The 16,851-nt window shown below is 36.4% G+C and overlaps 1 protein-coding gene across 2 annotated transcripts in view; it reads left to right on the top strand.

The window, feature by feature from the left end:
• The window catches only part of LOC117411918 (kelch-like protein 4), a 104,900-nt gene extending 90,063 nt beyond the window's left edge, over positions 1–14,837 (top strand). Inside the window, exons 5-11 of one of the 2 annotated variants that reach the window (XM_058989131.1) lie at positions 2,255–2,467; positions 2,871–3,057; positions 3,679–3,903; positions 7,442–7,604; positions 9,679–9,891; positions 12,198–12,369; positions 13,419–14,824. In XM_058989131.1, coding sequence (XP_058845114.1) covers positions 2,255–2,467; positions 2,871–3,057; positions 3,679–3,903; positions 7,442–7,604; positions 9,679–9,891; positions 12,198–12,369; positions 13,419–13,478 — 1,233 coding nt within the window. In that variant the 3' untranslated portion in view covers positions 13,479–14,824. Of the gene's footprint in view, positions 1–2,254; positions 2,468–2,870; positions 3,058–3,678; positions 3,904–7,441; positions 7,605–9,678; positions 9,892–12,197; positions 12,370–13,418 lie in introns of both variants that reach the window. The other variant, XM_058989130.1, reaches the window with a different exon arrangement.
• Positions 14,838–16,851: the final 2,014 nt, after the last annotated feature.

A 16,851-nucleotide genomic window follows, 5' to 3' on the forward strand; every position in this document is an offset into this window, starting at 1 on the left:
GGGATGGGGTTAAATCTGCCCCTGCCAACAATCACAGGTATGGACATCACCCAGTTAGGTAACTGCTAACTGGGGAGTAGCCACCTGTATATAAGGAAGACAAAATTATTGTGTGGGAAAAGGGAGTTAGGTAAGTGTAATTGTTTGTGTACTGTGATTTATTTAGTGAAGGTGACTGCTCAGCCTAAGGGTAAATGTTTGTTTGGTGGTTTGTTCCCATGTTTTGTTTAAACCTTTTATTTTGGCCCTCGTACCAGTTGATTTGTTCCTGTGTTTGTTTGTTAATAAATATGTGCAACAGCGCTTCACTGCAGCTTCTACACTGTCACACCAGATTTAACCCCATCCCTACCAAGCTTACAGTTATTTACACAAGCTATGCCCTGCCACATCCTCCATGAAATACTCCCTGAAATCTGAGGTGAATGTTTAAGTGATGTTGAGCAATCATATGCCTTCATTAGTGTTACAACTTTTAATGGATGCAAAATAATACCTTATGGTCTATGTAAACTGTAACTTAAAGTTCAATGTCAAGTTGACTATTGTGTACAACATATATATTCTGTAAAAATACAGCATAGTTCAACAGGAAATGTTTATCTAAAAACTGGCACACCAGCTCATATCAGTGGTGTGAATACAAACAAGGAAAACATGGAAATGTCTTAGATTACTAGCAACTCTAAAGATGACACTGAAGAACAAGTGAGGAAAAAACATCTGAAGATGCCTGGTTATCTGTTAAAGGACATCTGTAGAGCCTGTTTACATTGAGCACCAGCTGCCTTCCAGAGTTCAAAGTTTAATCAAATCAGAGTAAACAAACTGAGAACTTCCTGTTCAATCACTTCAATCATTGCCACAGATTCGTAACAATTTCCTGGCCCAGTATCTTTCACAAACAGATAAAATATGCTCCTATAAACAGCAAGTTATTTTTGTAAAGCCAAATGTATCAGGTTTCCTGTTCCTATTTTGCCTACATAAAGTGTGGGACAGAAGGATGTAGATACAAAAAACATTTGAGGGGGGAAAAACCTTCTGTATACTAGAAAGAAACCTCTTTAGGAAATTAAATATCGGTCCCACAATCAAGTACAGGTAGAGTATAACATGATTCATTGTACAGATAGAGTATAACATGATTCATTGTACAGGTAGAGCATAACATGATTCATTGTACAGGTAGAGTATAACATGATTCATTGTACAGGTAGAGCATAACAGGGTTGGATCTAGATCCAAACAATGCGAGTGATAAAAATATCTGGTATACTTGCAGGCCATTAGAAAAAATAAAATTGGTAACGTGATGGCAAAGATTAGTATTGCTGCAGGTTTGAGCTGTCGCTACACAAATCATTCAATTAGGTGCACAACAATCCAGTTACTGTCCAACACGGGTTACAAGGCAGGGAAATAATGTCTCTGACTGGTCATCGATGTGAAAGTATCAAGCAATCAATCTGTTTCTTATATAGCACCTTTCGCAATGAATCACCTCAAAGAGCTTTACAGATAAACACAACAAAACAGTTTAATAGCATACAAAACAATTTTGAGAAATTAGTAAAAATGACTGGTCTGTCAGTGAAGAGCAATGCAAAACATGGTCACGCACTCTGTCTGCTGCAGGAAACTCTACGATACTTTGGCTCTGTAAGCTGTGTTTTTGTTTAGAATTTTGACTTAAGAAAAATAAACTTCAGTCCTGAGTCTCCTTTCTGGCTCCTGATCACCATAGGCACCTGGCCACTCTACCACAGAGTGCGTATGTGGAAAGATACATGCAAAATGAAAAACTGTTCAAATAAATAAAAAAGACAATGAATTGTGTTGTAACACTGGATTAAAAAAATAAATAAGACCTTCCACATCGACTTCATCTAAGGTTCCATTACCCCAAATGGCCCATAATGCCTGGTAATGCCCCCTGTGTTGGGTCTTATTGCTTACCTATATGCATTACAGTACATACTGTTTATTCTTATTCTGAAATAAATTGCATTACTGTATGTACAAGTCCAGCAATATGGTGTAGTGTACAGCATAGCAAGATATACCTATACATTTTACAGGAAACCTAAATTTGCTCCATTAGTTATTCCCTGGGGAAATGTCATTCACTGAGCTTTCCTCTGACCATATTCGTGGGAACAGCCTCCTGCATATCCAATGGATTATTTTCCATAATGTATTAACATGTCAAGATCCCCCCTTAATAATTACATATATCTTGGTTTATGTTTAGGAACACTTCTTGGAGGTGATACAGAATCAAGAGTTCCTCCTGCTCCCAGGTCCTGAGATAGTTAAGCTTCTGTCAAGCGACGATATCAATGTGCCCGATGAGGAGACTATATTCCAGGCTTTGATGATGTGGATGAGACACGATGTTCCAGCCAGGCAGAAGGAGTTGGGTCTTCTGCTTTCCTTCATCAGATTGCCGCTGCTGCCACCACAGGTATGTGTATGAGAGGATTGACTTGACCTGGAGTGTGGAGGGGATGTCCTTAGATTAAACATTCTAACAAACCAAGATATTAATGCATGTATCTCAAAGATACCTATTGCCCTTTTGTTGATAGGCTTTGTATTAGTGCATTCCATTGATGGTAGAACAAATAGAAATCTTTGATAAAAATCACAAGGAGGCTTTAGGGCGAGGGGGTATATGGTCGTTAGTATTTGTGATTTAGTTGTATTCCAACTATTTGATATTAGCTGTCTTTAACTGTGAAGTGTTCACAGTCTGTGGCCCGGGGTCTCTATTGGTTGCTTTTGGTCATTGTTTGAGATTTACAATGTTCAATAACCAAATAGCACCATATCCGTTATGTATTTTTTTACAATGTTTGTTTGTCTAGCTTCTGGCTGACCTGGAAAACAGTAAAATGTTTGCTGATGATCTGGAATGTCAGAAACTGCTTATGGAAGCAATGAAGTACCATCTGTTACCAGAGAGAAGGCCCATGCTGCAAAGCCCCAGAACGAAACCAAGGAAGTCCACTGTTGGAGCTTTGTATGCAGTGGGAGGCATGGATGCTTCCAAGGGTAAGTTCAAACAGTTCACAACAGTTGGGAGTGTGTTATTCAAAGAGCAATCAATGCTCCATGTGAGGATTATAAAGGCTTTTCTCTCTGATCAATGTACAGTTTGTTTGCAGTTTATTTTACATTTGTATATGATTACATAATGACACTTTTTGAAATGTCTTCTTAACCTATAACATATGCAAAAAAACAATCCTTTAAGTGCAAAAAATCACTATCATAAAATATTGAGCTCCTCCATGTAATGTATTACTTTGTGGATCAGCCCTTTTTACTGTGGTAGTATTCATTATTATTAAAAAAGGCTTGTCTACCTTTAAATCTGAGAGTACCTGCAATTCTTAGTCTTCACTGAGGTGTTGTGCTTATCATCAACAGCCTGGTCCCCTTCCCTGGATTCTGCTGTCCTTCTAGTCCAAAATACTAGGAATATTACTCAGCTCTAGTACGTATCTTTTTTCAATACCGAATAGCAAAAATCTAGTACAGTGTAGGTATTGCATTATAATTCAGAAAGGTTCTTTACCAATTCATTAATATAACACCTCACAAACACAATATTATACATTGTCTGACTATTTAAAGGAAGCTTGTTGACTTTCATCGGTTTCATTTTTACAGGCGCCACTACAATTGAAAAATATGATCTCCGTACAAACACTTGGATACAAGTGGGCACAATGAATGGCAGGCGGCTGCAGTTTGGAGTCGCAGTGATTGACAACAAGCTGTATGTTGTGGGAGGCAGAGATGGACTGAAAACCTCTAACATGGTTGAATGCTACAACCCAGTAACCAAAGTGTGGTCTGTAATGCCACCAATGTCCACACACAGGCATGGATTAGGTAAGTTCCCTCTCTCTAAATTCTCTCTATAGTGGGTTATGGTACATTATAAACCTAATAGAAACTTGGATACTGCCTCAGCCAGTCAAGATGCAGTATTTAAGATCATTATCTGACCATTTATATGCACGTGGTACAGAAATAATCTTTGGTTAACAAGGTTGTATTTGAGTTAAATGAATACACAGGGGGCAGATATTACAATGTACCTACCAGTAATATCACCAGACACTAGTCAAATGCAAGTTGTTCAGCTGTTTATGTAGCAAACATAACTGTACAAATGACACTTCTTTCAGCTCTTTACAGCTGTGTGTAAAATGTTCTTTTACGCAGTTGTCAGTTGGTCCCCAACATTTCTAATAAAGCGTAGAAGATTACAGTATTTTTTAACAAAGCCACTGAAATATTAGACTTTCCCTGTTGTAAACTGAAATTGGCACTGGGTATGTGTGATGTTGCAGCTTCATATGACAGTTAGCAATATTTTAATGTTTAATGTAAAAGCCTTTGAATTGTGAGGTCTCTGGGCCTTCCCTTTGTTTAACTAATCCATAATTTTGAATTACATTTATTTCAAGAGTCCATTGTTCTATTTTGGAAAGACTGGTTGGAGGTTAAAAAATATTTTAAGATGTGTCATAAAAGGTTGTATTTTAGCATTCTAATTCCAGTAAAGCATCTATGGTATCATCTTTATTGGCAATTTAATGATAAGAAGCCATCACATACTGCACTAATTCAAAAAAGCAAACCTAAAATGAACTGGATAGATAATTAATCTGTAATTATTAGTCTGTTCACATAGTCATGATGCTGTCAGTATATTCTTGTGCAGAACAGATTATCCTCAGTTTAATAGCATCATCTCTTCAGCTTTTATTCAGAAAGTTTTTCCTATACAAATGTTCTTTCTTACTAAAACGAATGATTTTGGATGTTATTTTTAACACAATTCCTTTCAGGATCATTTGACTCTAAAACAGATTATCCACCCACTATGTGTTGACCTTTCTTCCATGAATAGTATCACCAAACCTCCTCTTTATTATGAATGTACGTTCAGAAACATTAGGGAATTATCTTTTGAATTATTTCAAATTACATTTAATTCAGGATCATTGAGGATATAACAACTAGCGCGTGTTTATATGCATCACGGCCAGTGCTTAATTTGTAAATCAGGAGGTCCCGGAACACATAGTGAGCGCGAGAGGGGGGGTGTTCCGGGGGGCTCTGAGGTACCGGAACGCATGAGAAAAAAGTGACAAACACAATGTCGCCAGACAATGTAACTATAACCCGTGTTAAGGTGTCATCTTTAGCCTTGGCTGCAATGCTTGCTGCCGCTAAATGGGCCTTGGTTCGGGCATGTTAAAAAACCTTTTTTTACAGGGTTCTTTGTTGTTTTTTCACGTCGGAGGCAGAGGGCGTTACTGTACATTCCACCCACTCTTTCGCTAGTTTCATCCCTCCCTATGATTAATACTTCTAAGTCATCTTGAGTAAAGTCAGCCAAATTACTAAATAATAATAATAATAATAATAATAATAATAATAATAATAATAATAATAATAATAATTGAGATATACACCTAATTTCCAAAATAAATAAATACAAACATCTACTGGTATTGTAACGTTATTGTACCCAAGTCTTAATTATATAACTTGTGATTACATATTTGACCTTGAGGAATGAATGTATTTTATACATGACGATTTACAACTACGGTTAAATATTTTATAATTTAATAAAGACGGCGGTTCACCTTAGTCCACAAGGTGACACGTAGCAGCTACGCTACAACAACCTTTTAGGAGGATATTGCACACATTCTAACGGATGACGTTCTTAAATGTCTTTTATATTTTACACGCACATTAAATATACATTTTCTAAATGTTATTTTACTGTGTTAAACACTAAAAAATACTAAATATATACACGTTTAAACTTTGTTTTTATAAAATATACATGTTGCGGTTATGGGTGTGCTTCAATGTGTGATTGATTACATGACTAATCCCAAAGATTTACTGGATAGAAGATGAATTGGGCAAGCAGCGTTTTGCTATGTGCTGAATAAATACCACGGATTAGTTCCACAAATACCACTTGTTCGAGCATCTCTTTTTTGTTGTTGTGAAAAACAATGGGTGACTCCAAATGTATAGAAAAAAACACATAAGAAATGCAATTGACTATTTTTTAAATTAAATTAGATTAGATTAGATTGATACTGATGGCTAAACAATGCTAATGGTTCAAACTGTTATGTTATCTCCAGTATTCTAAATATATATTATTATTTTTTTGTTAAACTATATTTAATTTAATGTTTATGAACCAAGTCAACCAAATATAGATTCTCCCTAGCTTTTGTGATGTGCAGTTTGTGAACGACTCGTTCTTTCCAGTTCAAATAAACCTACGTAAACAATCTTAATGCGGTCTATATTGATTGGTTTTGTGTCATTGAATCAGTGAATCAAATGAACGAAATGAATCGATTCACCAAACTGAACTGAATCAAATGAATCGAGTCACTGAAAATAATCAAACTGCCCATCACTAGTCCTCCCCAACCCCGTCCCCCTCTCCCGCCGAGTCTGACTCACTAGTAGGTCTACCAGCTAGTGGAGAACGTGCCGGTGGTGATGCTGAACTGGCGGAATTAAGCGCAGACAGCGCTGCTAGCTAAGCCATTGCCATCAGGAGCAGTTTCCCCCTCATTTTTGATTTGGCTTTCCTTTCCCCACAACACGTTTTAAATTCAGTAGTGATGACTAGCCTAGGCTACGTGACGTGATTACGTAGGGACCCCTCGCTAGCTCACCACCGCTGTTTCAAAATCAGCTGCTTACCTTGCCGGCCCACCCCATAACCTCTATGTACAAATAAGAGAGTAGGTCTGGAATCGGTGTGGCAGGATAGGATGCACTTTTACTGGGGGACGGGAGAAATAACGAGGAGGCAGAAGCAACACTTTCTATCGTTATCTGACAGCTAAGAACCAACGTTGTACAAAATAAAATAAAAAGAAAATACAGTAGTTATGTTTCTTTTTTCTTATTCTTATTTTATAATAAAATGTTGGGGACCAAAGAAAAGAGCATGTTTCATACTTTCAGGGGGAGGAAGAGGGGGAAGAAAAGGAGATCTGAATTTGAGAGGTTGAGTTTAAGATGATGCGAGTGCATCCAGGAGGAGATGGCCGCGAGGCAGGTAGAAATACGGGAGGAAATGTCGGAATCGGAGGGGGGAATTAACAGGTGACTTTTTCATTTTAGAGCAAGTGAGGCTAATTACACTTTGGAGTGGGAGCCTTTGTTAATTTTCTCCAGTATTTGAAACAATGTTACAGCTTAGGAAATTAATTAACAAATTGTTCCCACAGTAATTGTATTGTTCACTAATCAAAATGAAGCTTCCAACACCCTTGAAGGTTTGCCTAGATAAAAAGGTTTAACATACATGTTCTATCTAATATACAATAGAAATAGCGACTATTAACCATATTTTCTTTTTGTTAAGGAATTGCAGTTCTTGAAGGACCAATGTATGCAGTTGGTGGACATGATGGATGGAGTTATCTAAACACAGTAGAGAGATGGGACCCTCAGGCAAGACAGTGGAATTATGTAGCCAGCATGTCAACACCAAGAAGCACAGTGGGAGTAACAGCCCTCAACGGGAAGTAAGTGACTGAACAGACAGTTTCAAATAAAGTTATTGTTTTAGACATGCTGTAGGTCATACAGTAAATGCATTTCACACAATTTCCTGTCCAGTCCAGAATTGGGTTGTTCAGGTTTCTGCTCTTGATCCTGGCCATGACAGATTTTCAAACTTGACCACTAGTTTTCCCAAAAAGGAGAACATAAACGATAAAAGAATCACCCCTTAAACAACAATTAAATATTCTGCACTGAAATAAAATAATGAATACTTCACTAGGAATGCACCCCAGTGCTGAGTATAAAGTGGGTATTGTTTTCATGAGTCATGATTGCCTTTATTCGATGTAACCTTTTTTACAGATAGTGATGAACCTTTAGTTCAAAGGTTTCTGTTTTAATTATCATATGAACAAGATAATTAGTGCATGAAAGAAGATGAATTATAAGAACAGATCAATAGTGCCGGAGTTCTGTGAGTAGGGTGCTCACAAGATCAAACAGTGTGTGTTAGGATTAAAAAGGCCTGTTTATTTGCCTTCAAGTTGATTTATTTATTTCAAAACTGAAACACTGGTATTACTTGCAGGGACAAAAAAAAAAAAAATTTTTTTAGTAAGGCTAGGTTTCTTAATTCCAGCCTTGATAGCATCTGTTGCAGATGGCTTCTGTTCTCACTCCACATTGTCTCTGCTCTGTGGCCTCTCACTGTTTATGCTCGAGTTAGGTGCACCTTTCAGGATTTTCTTTGTGAATGCTTGCTTACAAAAGGAATGGGCAGAGATAACAACAGGTCTGTGAAGTCTTTTGTTAGAAAGCCTGTATCCTTTGTTGTCCCTTAAAGAGAGGCCTTTAACCCAGTGTGTGTTCTCCCTAAAAAGAGAAGGCACAGGATATAAAGGTTATCTCCAGTCACTGACAGTCCTAAAGCAATTTGCATCCGGGTCAGGATGTGACCTCTGCCAAATGTGCAAGATGTTTCCTCTTCGCTAACTGTGTGACTGACATATGGTATTCCATTCCAAGTGGATTTTGCCTTCATAATGAAAAAGCGAGGATTGTTGTCCTTAACTAACTACTCATGCATATAGCCTCCCCTCTAATGGATGTGGTATGTCCATCGGGTGTCAAGCCCACCAAAACCCTAGAAATTAATGTTGATGAGTGTGTTCACCAGTATTGCCTCCTGTGCGAATGGAAATTCTGTATGTTACTAAATCTTTAGGATGATATACTCTAATGATAAAGTGCCCTGCACCAAAGATGATGGCACAGGGACAGGTTGTACAGCTACTGTATACAGATTGCCCTCATTCAAATTTTATATCGAGAGTCAATAATGATGTGCAGAATACATACTGTACTTTATTCTATATTCTTGAATCTAAAAATTATTTAAAAAAATTAAAATGCTTGTCTTGATTGCTATTGGAGCTATCCTGAAAATATATGTATTCTAACTCAAACCTTAAATCACAAAGTTTGAAATTAATTTTGAAAGCTATTTGTGAAAACTGATCCAAAAAGATGATGCAAAACTGGATCACAGAAACACATTTCTAAACATAAGAAGATAAGAACGTTTACGAATGAGAGGGAGCCATTCAGTTCTGTGTATCTGATTGATCTCACCAGCATGAATAGGTCACCCATTCCATACCCTCACCATTCTGTTCGAAGAAGTGTCGCCTTCCCTCTGTCCTAAGTCTATCGCCACTTATAAGAACATAGCAAAGATAGTTCAGTCTGTAAAAAAATATATGTAAAATACCAGGTTAAGTCCATTGTCAAGATTGAGATAGTAGTGGTATTTATCTTCCCTGCTTAAATCAATTGAACAGAAATGTATTTTTAAACTACATTTTAAAACATGTCATTCTGTCTTGTTGTTAAGATTGCAATTCTTATATATATATATATATATGTGTGTGTGTGTGTGTGTGTGTGTGTGTGTGTGTGTGTGTGTGTGTGTGTGTGTGTGTGTATTTCTGTTCCAAAGTCATTTTATTTACACCTTTCTTTTAAAAGTAATTATATTCTTTTGTCAGAATAATTATTAGTATTAAAAATATTCTTCTTTTTTTCTGCTTCCAGATTATATGCAGTGGGTGGACGGGATGGCAGCTCTTGTTTAAGGTCAATGGAGTGCTTTGACCCTCACACCAACAAGTGGAGTATGTGTGCACCTATGTCCAAACGGAGAGGAGGAGTCGGAGTTGAGACATACAATGGATTTCTGTACGCAGTCGGTGGCCACGATGCTCCTGCTTCAAACCACTGCTCTCGTCTTTCAGACTGTGTGGAACGGTAATAATCGCTGTGTTCAAATACAAGTGTGTTTGGGATGTAAAAATCGAAAATGTGTGAGCTGTTGGTCTTGGCTAATGGCAAAATACGTACTTATACGAATGCTACTAATTTGTGATTCTTATCTGGTTTAAAGTTCTAATATTTTTGTCCACTGAATTTACAAAGCGGTATTGCAAAATGTGTAATACTTTCATTAGCTAGACTTGTCTAGGGCTTTAAATAATTATATATTTACCTGCTGCTTGCAGTTTTGTTATGTCTTATAATTTGTTTTTAATTATAATTTGAAGGAAATAGCTAGCTAAAATTGCCTTGATTAATTTGTTTTCTCAGAGAAAAAATTGAGTTGCTGCACTTCAAGTAACCTTTGTAATGACTACATTTCCCCAGGATATCAGTAGGAATGAGATGCTTGTTTTAGCAATTTGTTTCTGCTAGAGGATTTTTCATAATAATAATCAAGTTCTTCACTTGTGTGTGCTTTCTGTCTCTCTGAAAACAATTATGATGGTATAAACTATTTCATTTTCAGTGTCGGAAGAAACAGTAATTAATGCAATTGCTGTAATAGTCACAGCATGTTCTTTAATGCTTCAATGCTTCAATTTAAGAATATAAAACGAATGTAATCTATTTTTGTAGCAAGTTCATTGAGGTCTATTTTAACAATCGGAAAAAAAGTGGATCTAAATATTGCCAGCCTTTTACACTATACCAGCCCCCTTGGTGTTTTTCCTCAGGAGAAATGCATTTCCACCACTTAACGCGATACAAATACAGTGGACAGAGGTGAAGAATGGTTTTGCTATGATCTATTACTGTTTGTATCATTAAAATACACCCTAATACAGTAATTGAAAGACCTGTAACATGTGGTACACAGTTGTGTAAATGGGCTGCCTCTCACATAAGTGATTTGTTTTCTATGCAAATTGATTTCTGTGTTCTACAATAGTTAAACGTGGTATTTTGTGGGCAGCAAATGCCTATTCATGTTCACATTGTGACTACAGTCATGTTTGGTCTACGGTCGATATCTATCAATAATTTAGTCATTCTAGACAAACAAAAGAAAGAAAGGCATTTTTCCTTCCAAGCACTGTGAGACAGTCAAAATTAGCTTTAGTAATCAGTTTCAGTATTAGTATTGGGACAGCTGTTCTTTTTCTTTTTTCCACAAAAAGCCAGACAGCTTGTGGTTGGAGGATGTCTTAAAGGCCATGGCTAATAGTTATTGTTAAGTGTCCTAAATGTTACAACATACTTTCTGTTACACCTACAGTAAAATAACAAATTCTTTCATCTGCCTCCAATTAGCAGTATGTTTGAACACCTTTCGACCTAAAAAATATTTTATAAGCAAGTACTAAGTATGTTTTAGAACTTCAAAGTATTTACATTTGTATTAAGTTCTTTATTAGTGTGTAGCATTAGGGGGTTGTTCTTTAAAACCAACAAGTGGGCCACAGCTAAATATATCCAAATCTTTCTTAGGATTTCTGCGTTTTCACTTTACAAAAGTTAGACCTGCGATATATATACAGACTCAGTACTTGGCTTTGATGCCAGTGCAAGTGCCACTATTTCAGACAAAATGAGGCACTTCCTGGGCCAGGTCTTACAGATCTTGGTAGAGTTAGACTATGTCAGCAGTACTAGATCTATGTAGCTGGAAAATGTTGGTTTTCCCTGCCTTGTTTTCACACACTTGAGTTCTGTATACAAATATCTGGGTCTATTCAAGTGATCTAAACACTGCAGGATCTAAATACCACCACTGAGATAATTAACATGTTAACAATTAACATGTGAGTCTGTCTGTCAAAACATGTAAAATGCCAGAAAGGGTCCCATTTAGTGATTTAAAAGACAGTGGTATTTAGATCCTATCGCCGTTTAGACCAACTGAAAAGATTATTGAGTAGAACACAGAATTAGATTCAATCAAGCTGGCCATTTGTCCTTTATATGCCAATATGAGTTCTGTGGGGAAAGAATGTGGTCACAGAGGCCCTCTGGTGGTGGTTAAGTTAAAATACTCCAATCAATATGCTTCTCTCTTTTCTGTTTTGAGAGTATTACTGATTCATAAGACAAATATCAGAAAATTGATGAGGATGATTTTTATTACATATTATATGTATATAATTTTAAGTACCGGTACAGTTAAGTAAAACACATAATAAAACTGTATCAGGGTTACAGGTATTATTACAGGTTATTATTATCTAAGGTATCAGTATGTCACATACTGTGCTAAACTCTTTAAAGAAGTGTATTTGTTTTCTTAATTATTGTTGTAGGTATGATCCAAAGACTGACACTTGGACAACAGTGGCCCAGTTAAGCGTTCCACGGGATGCAGTCGGCGTGTGCCTGCTTGGAGACAGACTATATGCAGTTGGTGGATATGATGGACAGACTTACCTGAACAGTGTTGAGTCATATGATACACAGAACAATGAATGGAACACGGTAATATTACGGGAAAAAAAATATTAGTACAAAGCTTAATAGTATCTTCAGAATGTTTTTTTTTCTGAGAGAAAGACATCTTTCTTAAAAACAAACTACCTTTTAAAGTATCGTTTAGTCTCGAATCTGACCGGTATCTTTGACGTGATTAATATCCAGCAGATGAGGATGTCTTTCGTTAAATGTCAAAATTCTTTTAGTAATCTTACGCCTCTTCCTGACAGAAATGTATTTAACTACATTACATTTCAAGCTTCAGGCAGCACTCTTTGGTCTTTCATGTTATTTGTAGATATGATCTCTGTTTTGTATTTCTCTGTATGTATAAGTATGAATTTCCTTTGCATGAGGATTCACACACAACACAACACAACAATACATAGCTCATTGCCGTTTCCACATGGGAGACGCACATGACTGGTTTGTTCCAAAGCAACTGGGGCTGGCAAGCTAAACCAAATCCCTCAAACCAATCCATTCCTAAAGTTGTTCCCTTTGAGTCGCACCCTGTGTTTCTGTTTCCATTGATCAGTATATTTAGGGCTTGATGTTTTAGGGTTTTATTTTTGATCACATGACACCCCTTTAAACTTATTTTTAGCCGACTCTGTTTCCTAATTAAACTCAGAACAAGCTGTTACAGAACAATGTCACTTGTTTTTACCTTCATATCTTGACTGAGCCTGATTCTGCTTCTCTTCATTTGTATTTCAAACAGACATAACAAATTACATTAATTGCTCATCGCTGATCCTAATTGCATTTCATTCTTGCAGTCGTTTATCTTATCGGTGTGCTTTTGTTATTGTCACTCATTTAACAGAGTTGTTCTTTTTTATTAGAATACAGAGACAGCTTAACAACTACTAATTAACATTTAAAGGGAGATATAAATTTGGAAATTAAAGTTCAAGCCCCAAGTATATTGTAGAATTCTTTGCTCGCCAAACATCTGGTGTAAGGAGAGCATGATCGTCATGTTCTTTCTTTTTTTCTTTCTTTCTTTCTTTCTTTCTTTCTTTCTTTCTTTCTTTCTTCCTTTCCTGCAGGAGGTGTCTCTCAACATTGGAAGGGCCGGAGCCTGCGTTGTGGTTGTCAAACTTCCATGAAGACGAAACCTTCTCTGAAACAAAAGGTCCTTTGTGCGGCAAGAAAACCTAAAGTCATCTTTTCTGTAACAAAGCACAAACGACATCTTTTGTGAGAGACTTCTGCTAATTTGAGCCATTACTTGATTCATATGGACAGAATGAAACATGTGGATTACATTCCTAACCGGAAACCTGAACAATTGTGAGCAAAGAGAAAGTGACCAAATTATACCTGCTTTAGTTCACTTGAATATCTTTCAGTTATTTAACATGAAAATGTAGACTGTACTGTGTCACCAGGAACACATTTTATAACAGTTGGCAAAACAATGGGGATAGGCTCAAGTTGTATCAAAAATTGTCCAACTTATATATTTTTTGAAAAGCAGAATACATATTTTTGTATTACTTCAGGAAATACAAAAGCGTCAATACCATAAAACTAATGAGAAACTCACTAGTTTAAACAGAAGACTTGGAAGTCCATTTAATTGGAGCAAATAAAACACTCTTGATTACGAACAAATTCTTGTCAAAAGCCTGACTGCCAACTTTTGGTTAAAGCAGTTGACATACCTTTTAGATCACAACTGGTAAAGCTGATGTATGTCTTTTCAGTATCTCTGTACTGTTAGCGGCTGTGAGTTTTTTCCATAATGGCCCATCAATGCTTGTCCAATTCCTAGCAGCCAATTTTCTTCTGTGGTCCTGATTCTGGTCTCTGTTTCGCTTGACGTTGTGACTAGACGTTGTGACTCCTGACAGGATTTTAAAGACTTTGGTTTAAAGTCTTCAGGAGTCCTAACCTTTAGCCCTCAGATTTGTATTGTTGCTCTTTGCTGGACTCTCCAAAGCAGCTGTTTCTTTTCTAGTCTGGGGACTAAAACTAAATGCAGTATTCTGGTGAGGATGTCACCAGTGCAACCTTGTAACCTCCCTTGATTAGTCCAACATTTTGACAATATGTTACGATCGCCTCATTATTTGCTTCTCTACACAGCCTGAAATAAAAACGATTGCTGGGTACATTTTGTAAACATACTCTTACAATGAGATGACTGCACAGATCTTCTTTCAGTGTATTTTTTTTTTTGCAGACGCAGCAGTATTGCGAAACCATGAGTTAACCATTTGTGATTTATCAGATTGTGAAATAGAGTTATCACTGTATCTAGAAAATTCGTATTACTGTAAATTGTAAAGAAACGTATTCAAATGTATGTACATTATCATAAATGTTACATTTTTACATATCTGTTGAACACAAGACATTATTCCACATGCTTTAAATCAGTTTTTCTAATATAATGTATCATGTTACTAACACCTCATTTGTATACCTAATAAAACCTAGGTCTTAAATCCCTAGGTTTTATTAGGTATACAAATGAGGGGGGGGGGGGGGGGGGGGGGGATATATGCTCCTGACTGACATACTTGTTTACATTGTTTATTATCATATTTACAGTTCATAACATTTTGTGGATGGTGGATGACTTCCTCTTTGACACTAATAGACACAAGTCATATTTTATGAGGGTTGTAGATTTGTACCTTTCTTGTCAGTGCTGCTGTGTGCGTTTTAAAGGAAAATAGTTACGTGTTTATATAAATAACAATGCTTTCAAAGACACTGTGAATATCTTTTTACTGATATGAGAGAAAAGATTCAAATTGTGTTTTATTAATGCACAGAAAAATCCAGATGTGTTAGCTTTCGAAGAAGAGCACTTGAAAACAAACAAATGTATTTAAGGTAATGCTATATAACATAATAGGATACTTTGTAAACCTTATAAATAATTGTATATAGCAACATTGAGGCTACAGTGAGTCATGGACACATTATATTTAAGCCGTTTTCAAGTTATAGGTGACACATTTGTTAGCTCAATCACACCAAAGTCAGTAGTATATAATTTTTGTACACACTTAGTTAAACATTTATATATCATATTGATATTGTACAGTTATGTACATTTTTATCTTAGTCTGCTAACAACTACAGTCATGTATGTAATCTCTAAATATCTTGAAACGTATGTGTGTACTATATAATGTGATTCTTTTAGGCATGATATGGTGGTTTACATTTGCTTTCCTCTGTTATTTCAGTATTTATCTTATTGAATGATACTGCTTGTCATTGGAGAAAAAAAGAAAACTGTAAAGGTTAATATAATTTTTGTTATACCTATTATGTGCCAATGTTGTCATTTTTGTGTCGGCATTAAAACCTGTCTACACAGATTAAGGGGTGGAACTGGAAATGACAGGTATTGTTGGTTTAACAGGAATGTTGAGTACAATGTATCTGGTTCTGGTTCCTAGTCCTAAAGCTGCCAGAGTTTGATGTTGAACACAGATGTTTTTAACAAGAGTTAGAACCAGGCTGCAGACTGAGGATCTTATTACCTGGAAGAGCCATTTAAGAAATAACGATGATTTGAAAACTGCTGAACAGTTTTTAATTATTTTAAGTATTTTTGTATGGCATGCTATTCTACAAATAAAGTGATTTATTCTCTAGAATGCATTCATTGTCAGTGGTTATTATTGGGGTCTCTGTCTGGCTGTCTTACACTTCCTGGATCATTTTACCTAGAGAGTGAAACTGTCCTCACCCCTTTACTGACTTCTGTCCTGTCAAGATCAGCTGCTTCCCCTGCTGACTCACTTCGTTTCAGCCAATAACATGCTTTGACCCAGAAGACACTGAATACTGGAGGAGCAGACTTTTTGGATGGTGAAGCAAACTTTCTTTAATCTAGTGTACTACCAGATGTCATGTTTTAAAATAAAATACGTTTGCTATAACCTGCTTCTTTAAAAACTGCGCCTCTTAGAACGATGTGCAATAGCTAATGGGGGTGCAAAATCAATAACATGTGTGGGATTATTAGCTACAGTTACTTTAATCATTTTTAGTGTTATAGAAAATTCTCTGACAAAATGGTACCCATAACAGTAAATTTTGACCTAATATGGTAGCCATTTTGTGATGTGACTTTCTGTTTTTCAGACAATTAACACCAAAAACTTTGATACTGGCTTATGTTCGGCAAACAACTGTCCAGCAGGGGGCATCTGATGGACTAAAAGCGAGCTCCTAACTCCTTTTTGTGACAGTACTCTATTCATGATCGGTGCAGATCGATTAGTTAAATGTTGCTGCTTTTGATTTGCCTTCTTTTTTTTTTCTACATATTCATAGATTTCAGCTCCAGATGGCCTTGGTCCAAATTGTATCTCATGGGTTAAACGGTCATTTTCACCCTATATACAAACTTTTGTGTGTTGCAAGCATGCAATATAACATTTTCACTGGCAATATATATATATTTAAAAAAAAAAAAACTATGCAACGAAAATGCCTGAAATGTATCAGTAA

Source organism: Acipenser ruthenus, chromosome 16 (assembly GCF_902713425.1).
Source record: "Acipenser ruthenus chromosome 16, fAciRut3.2 maternal haplotype, whole genome shotgun sequence".
NCBI lineage: Eukaryota > Metazoa > Chordata > Actinopteri > Acipenseriformes > Acipenseridae > Acipenser > Acipenser ruthenus.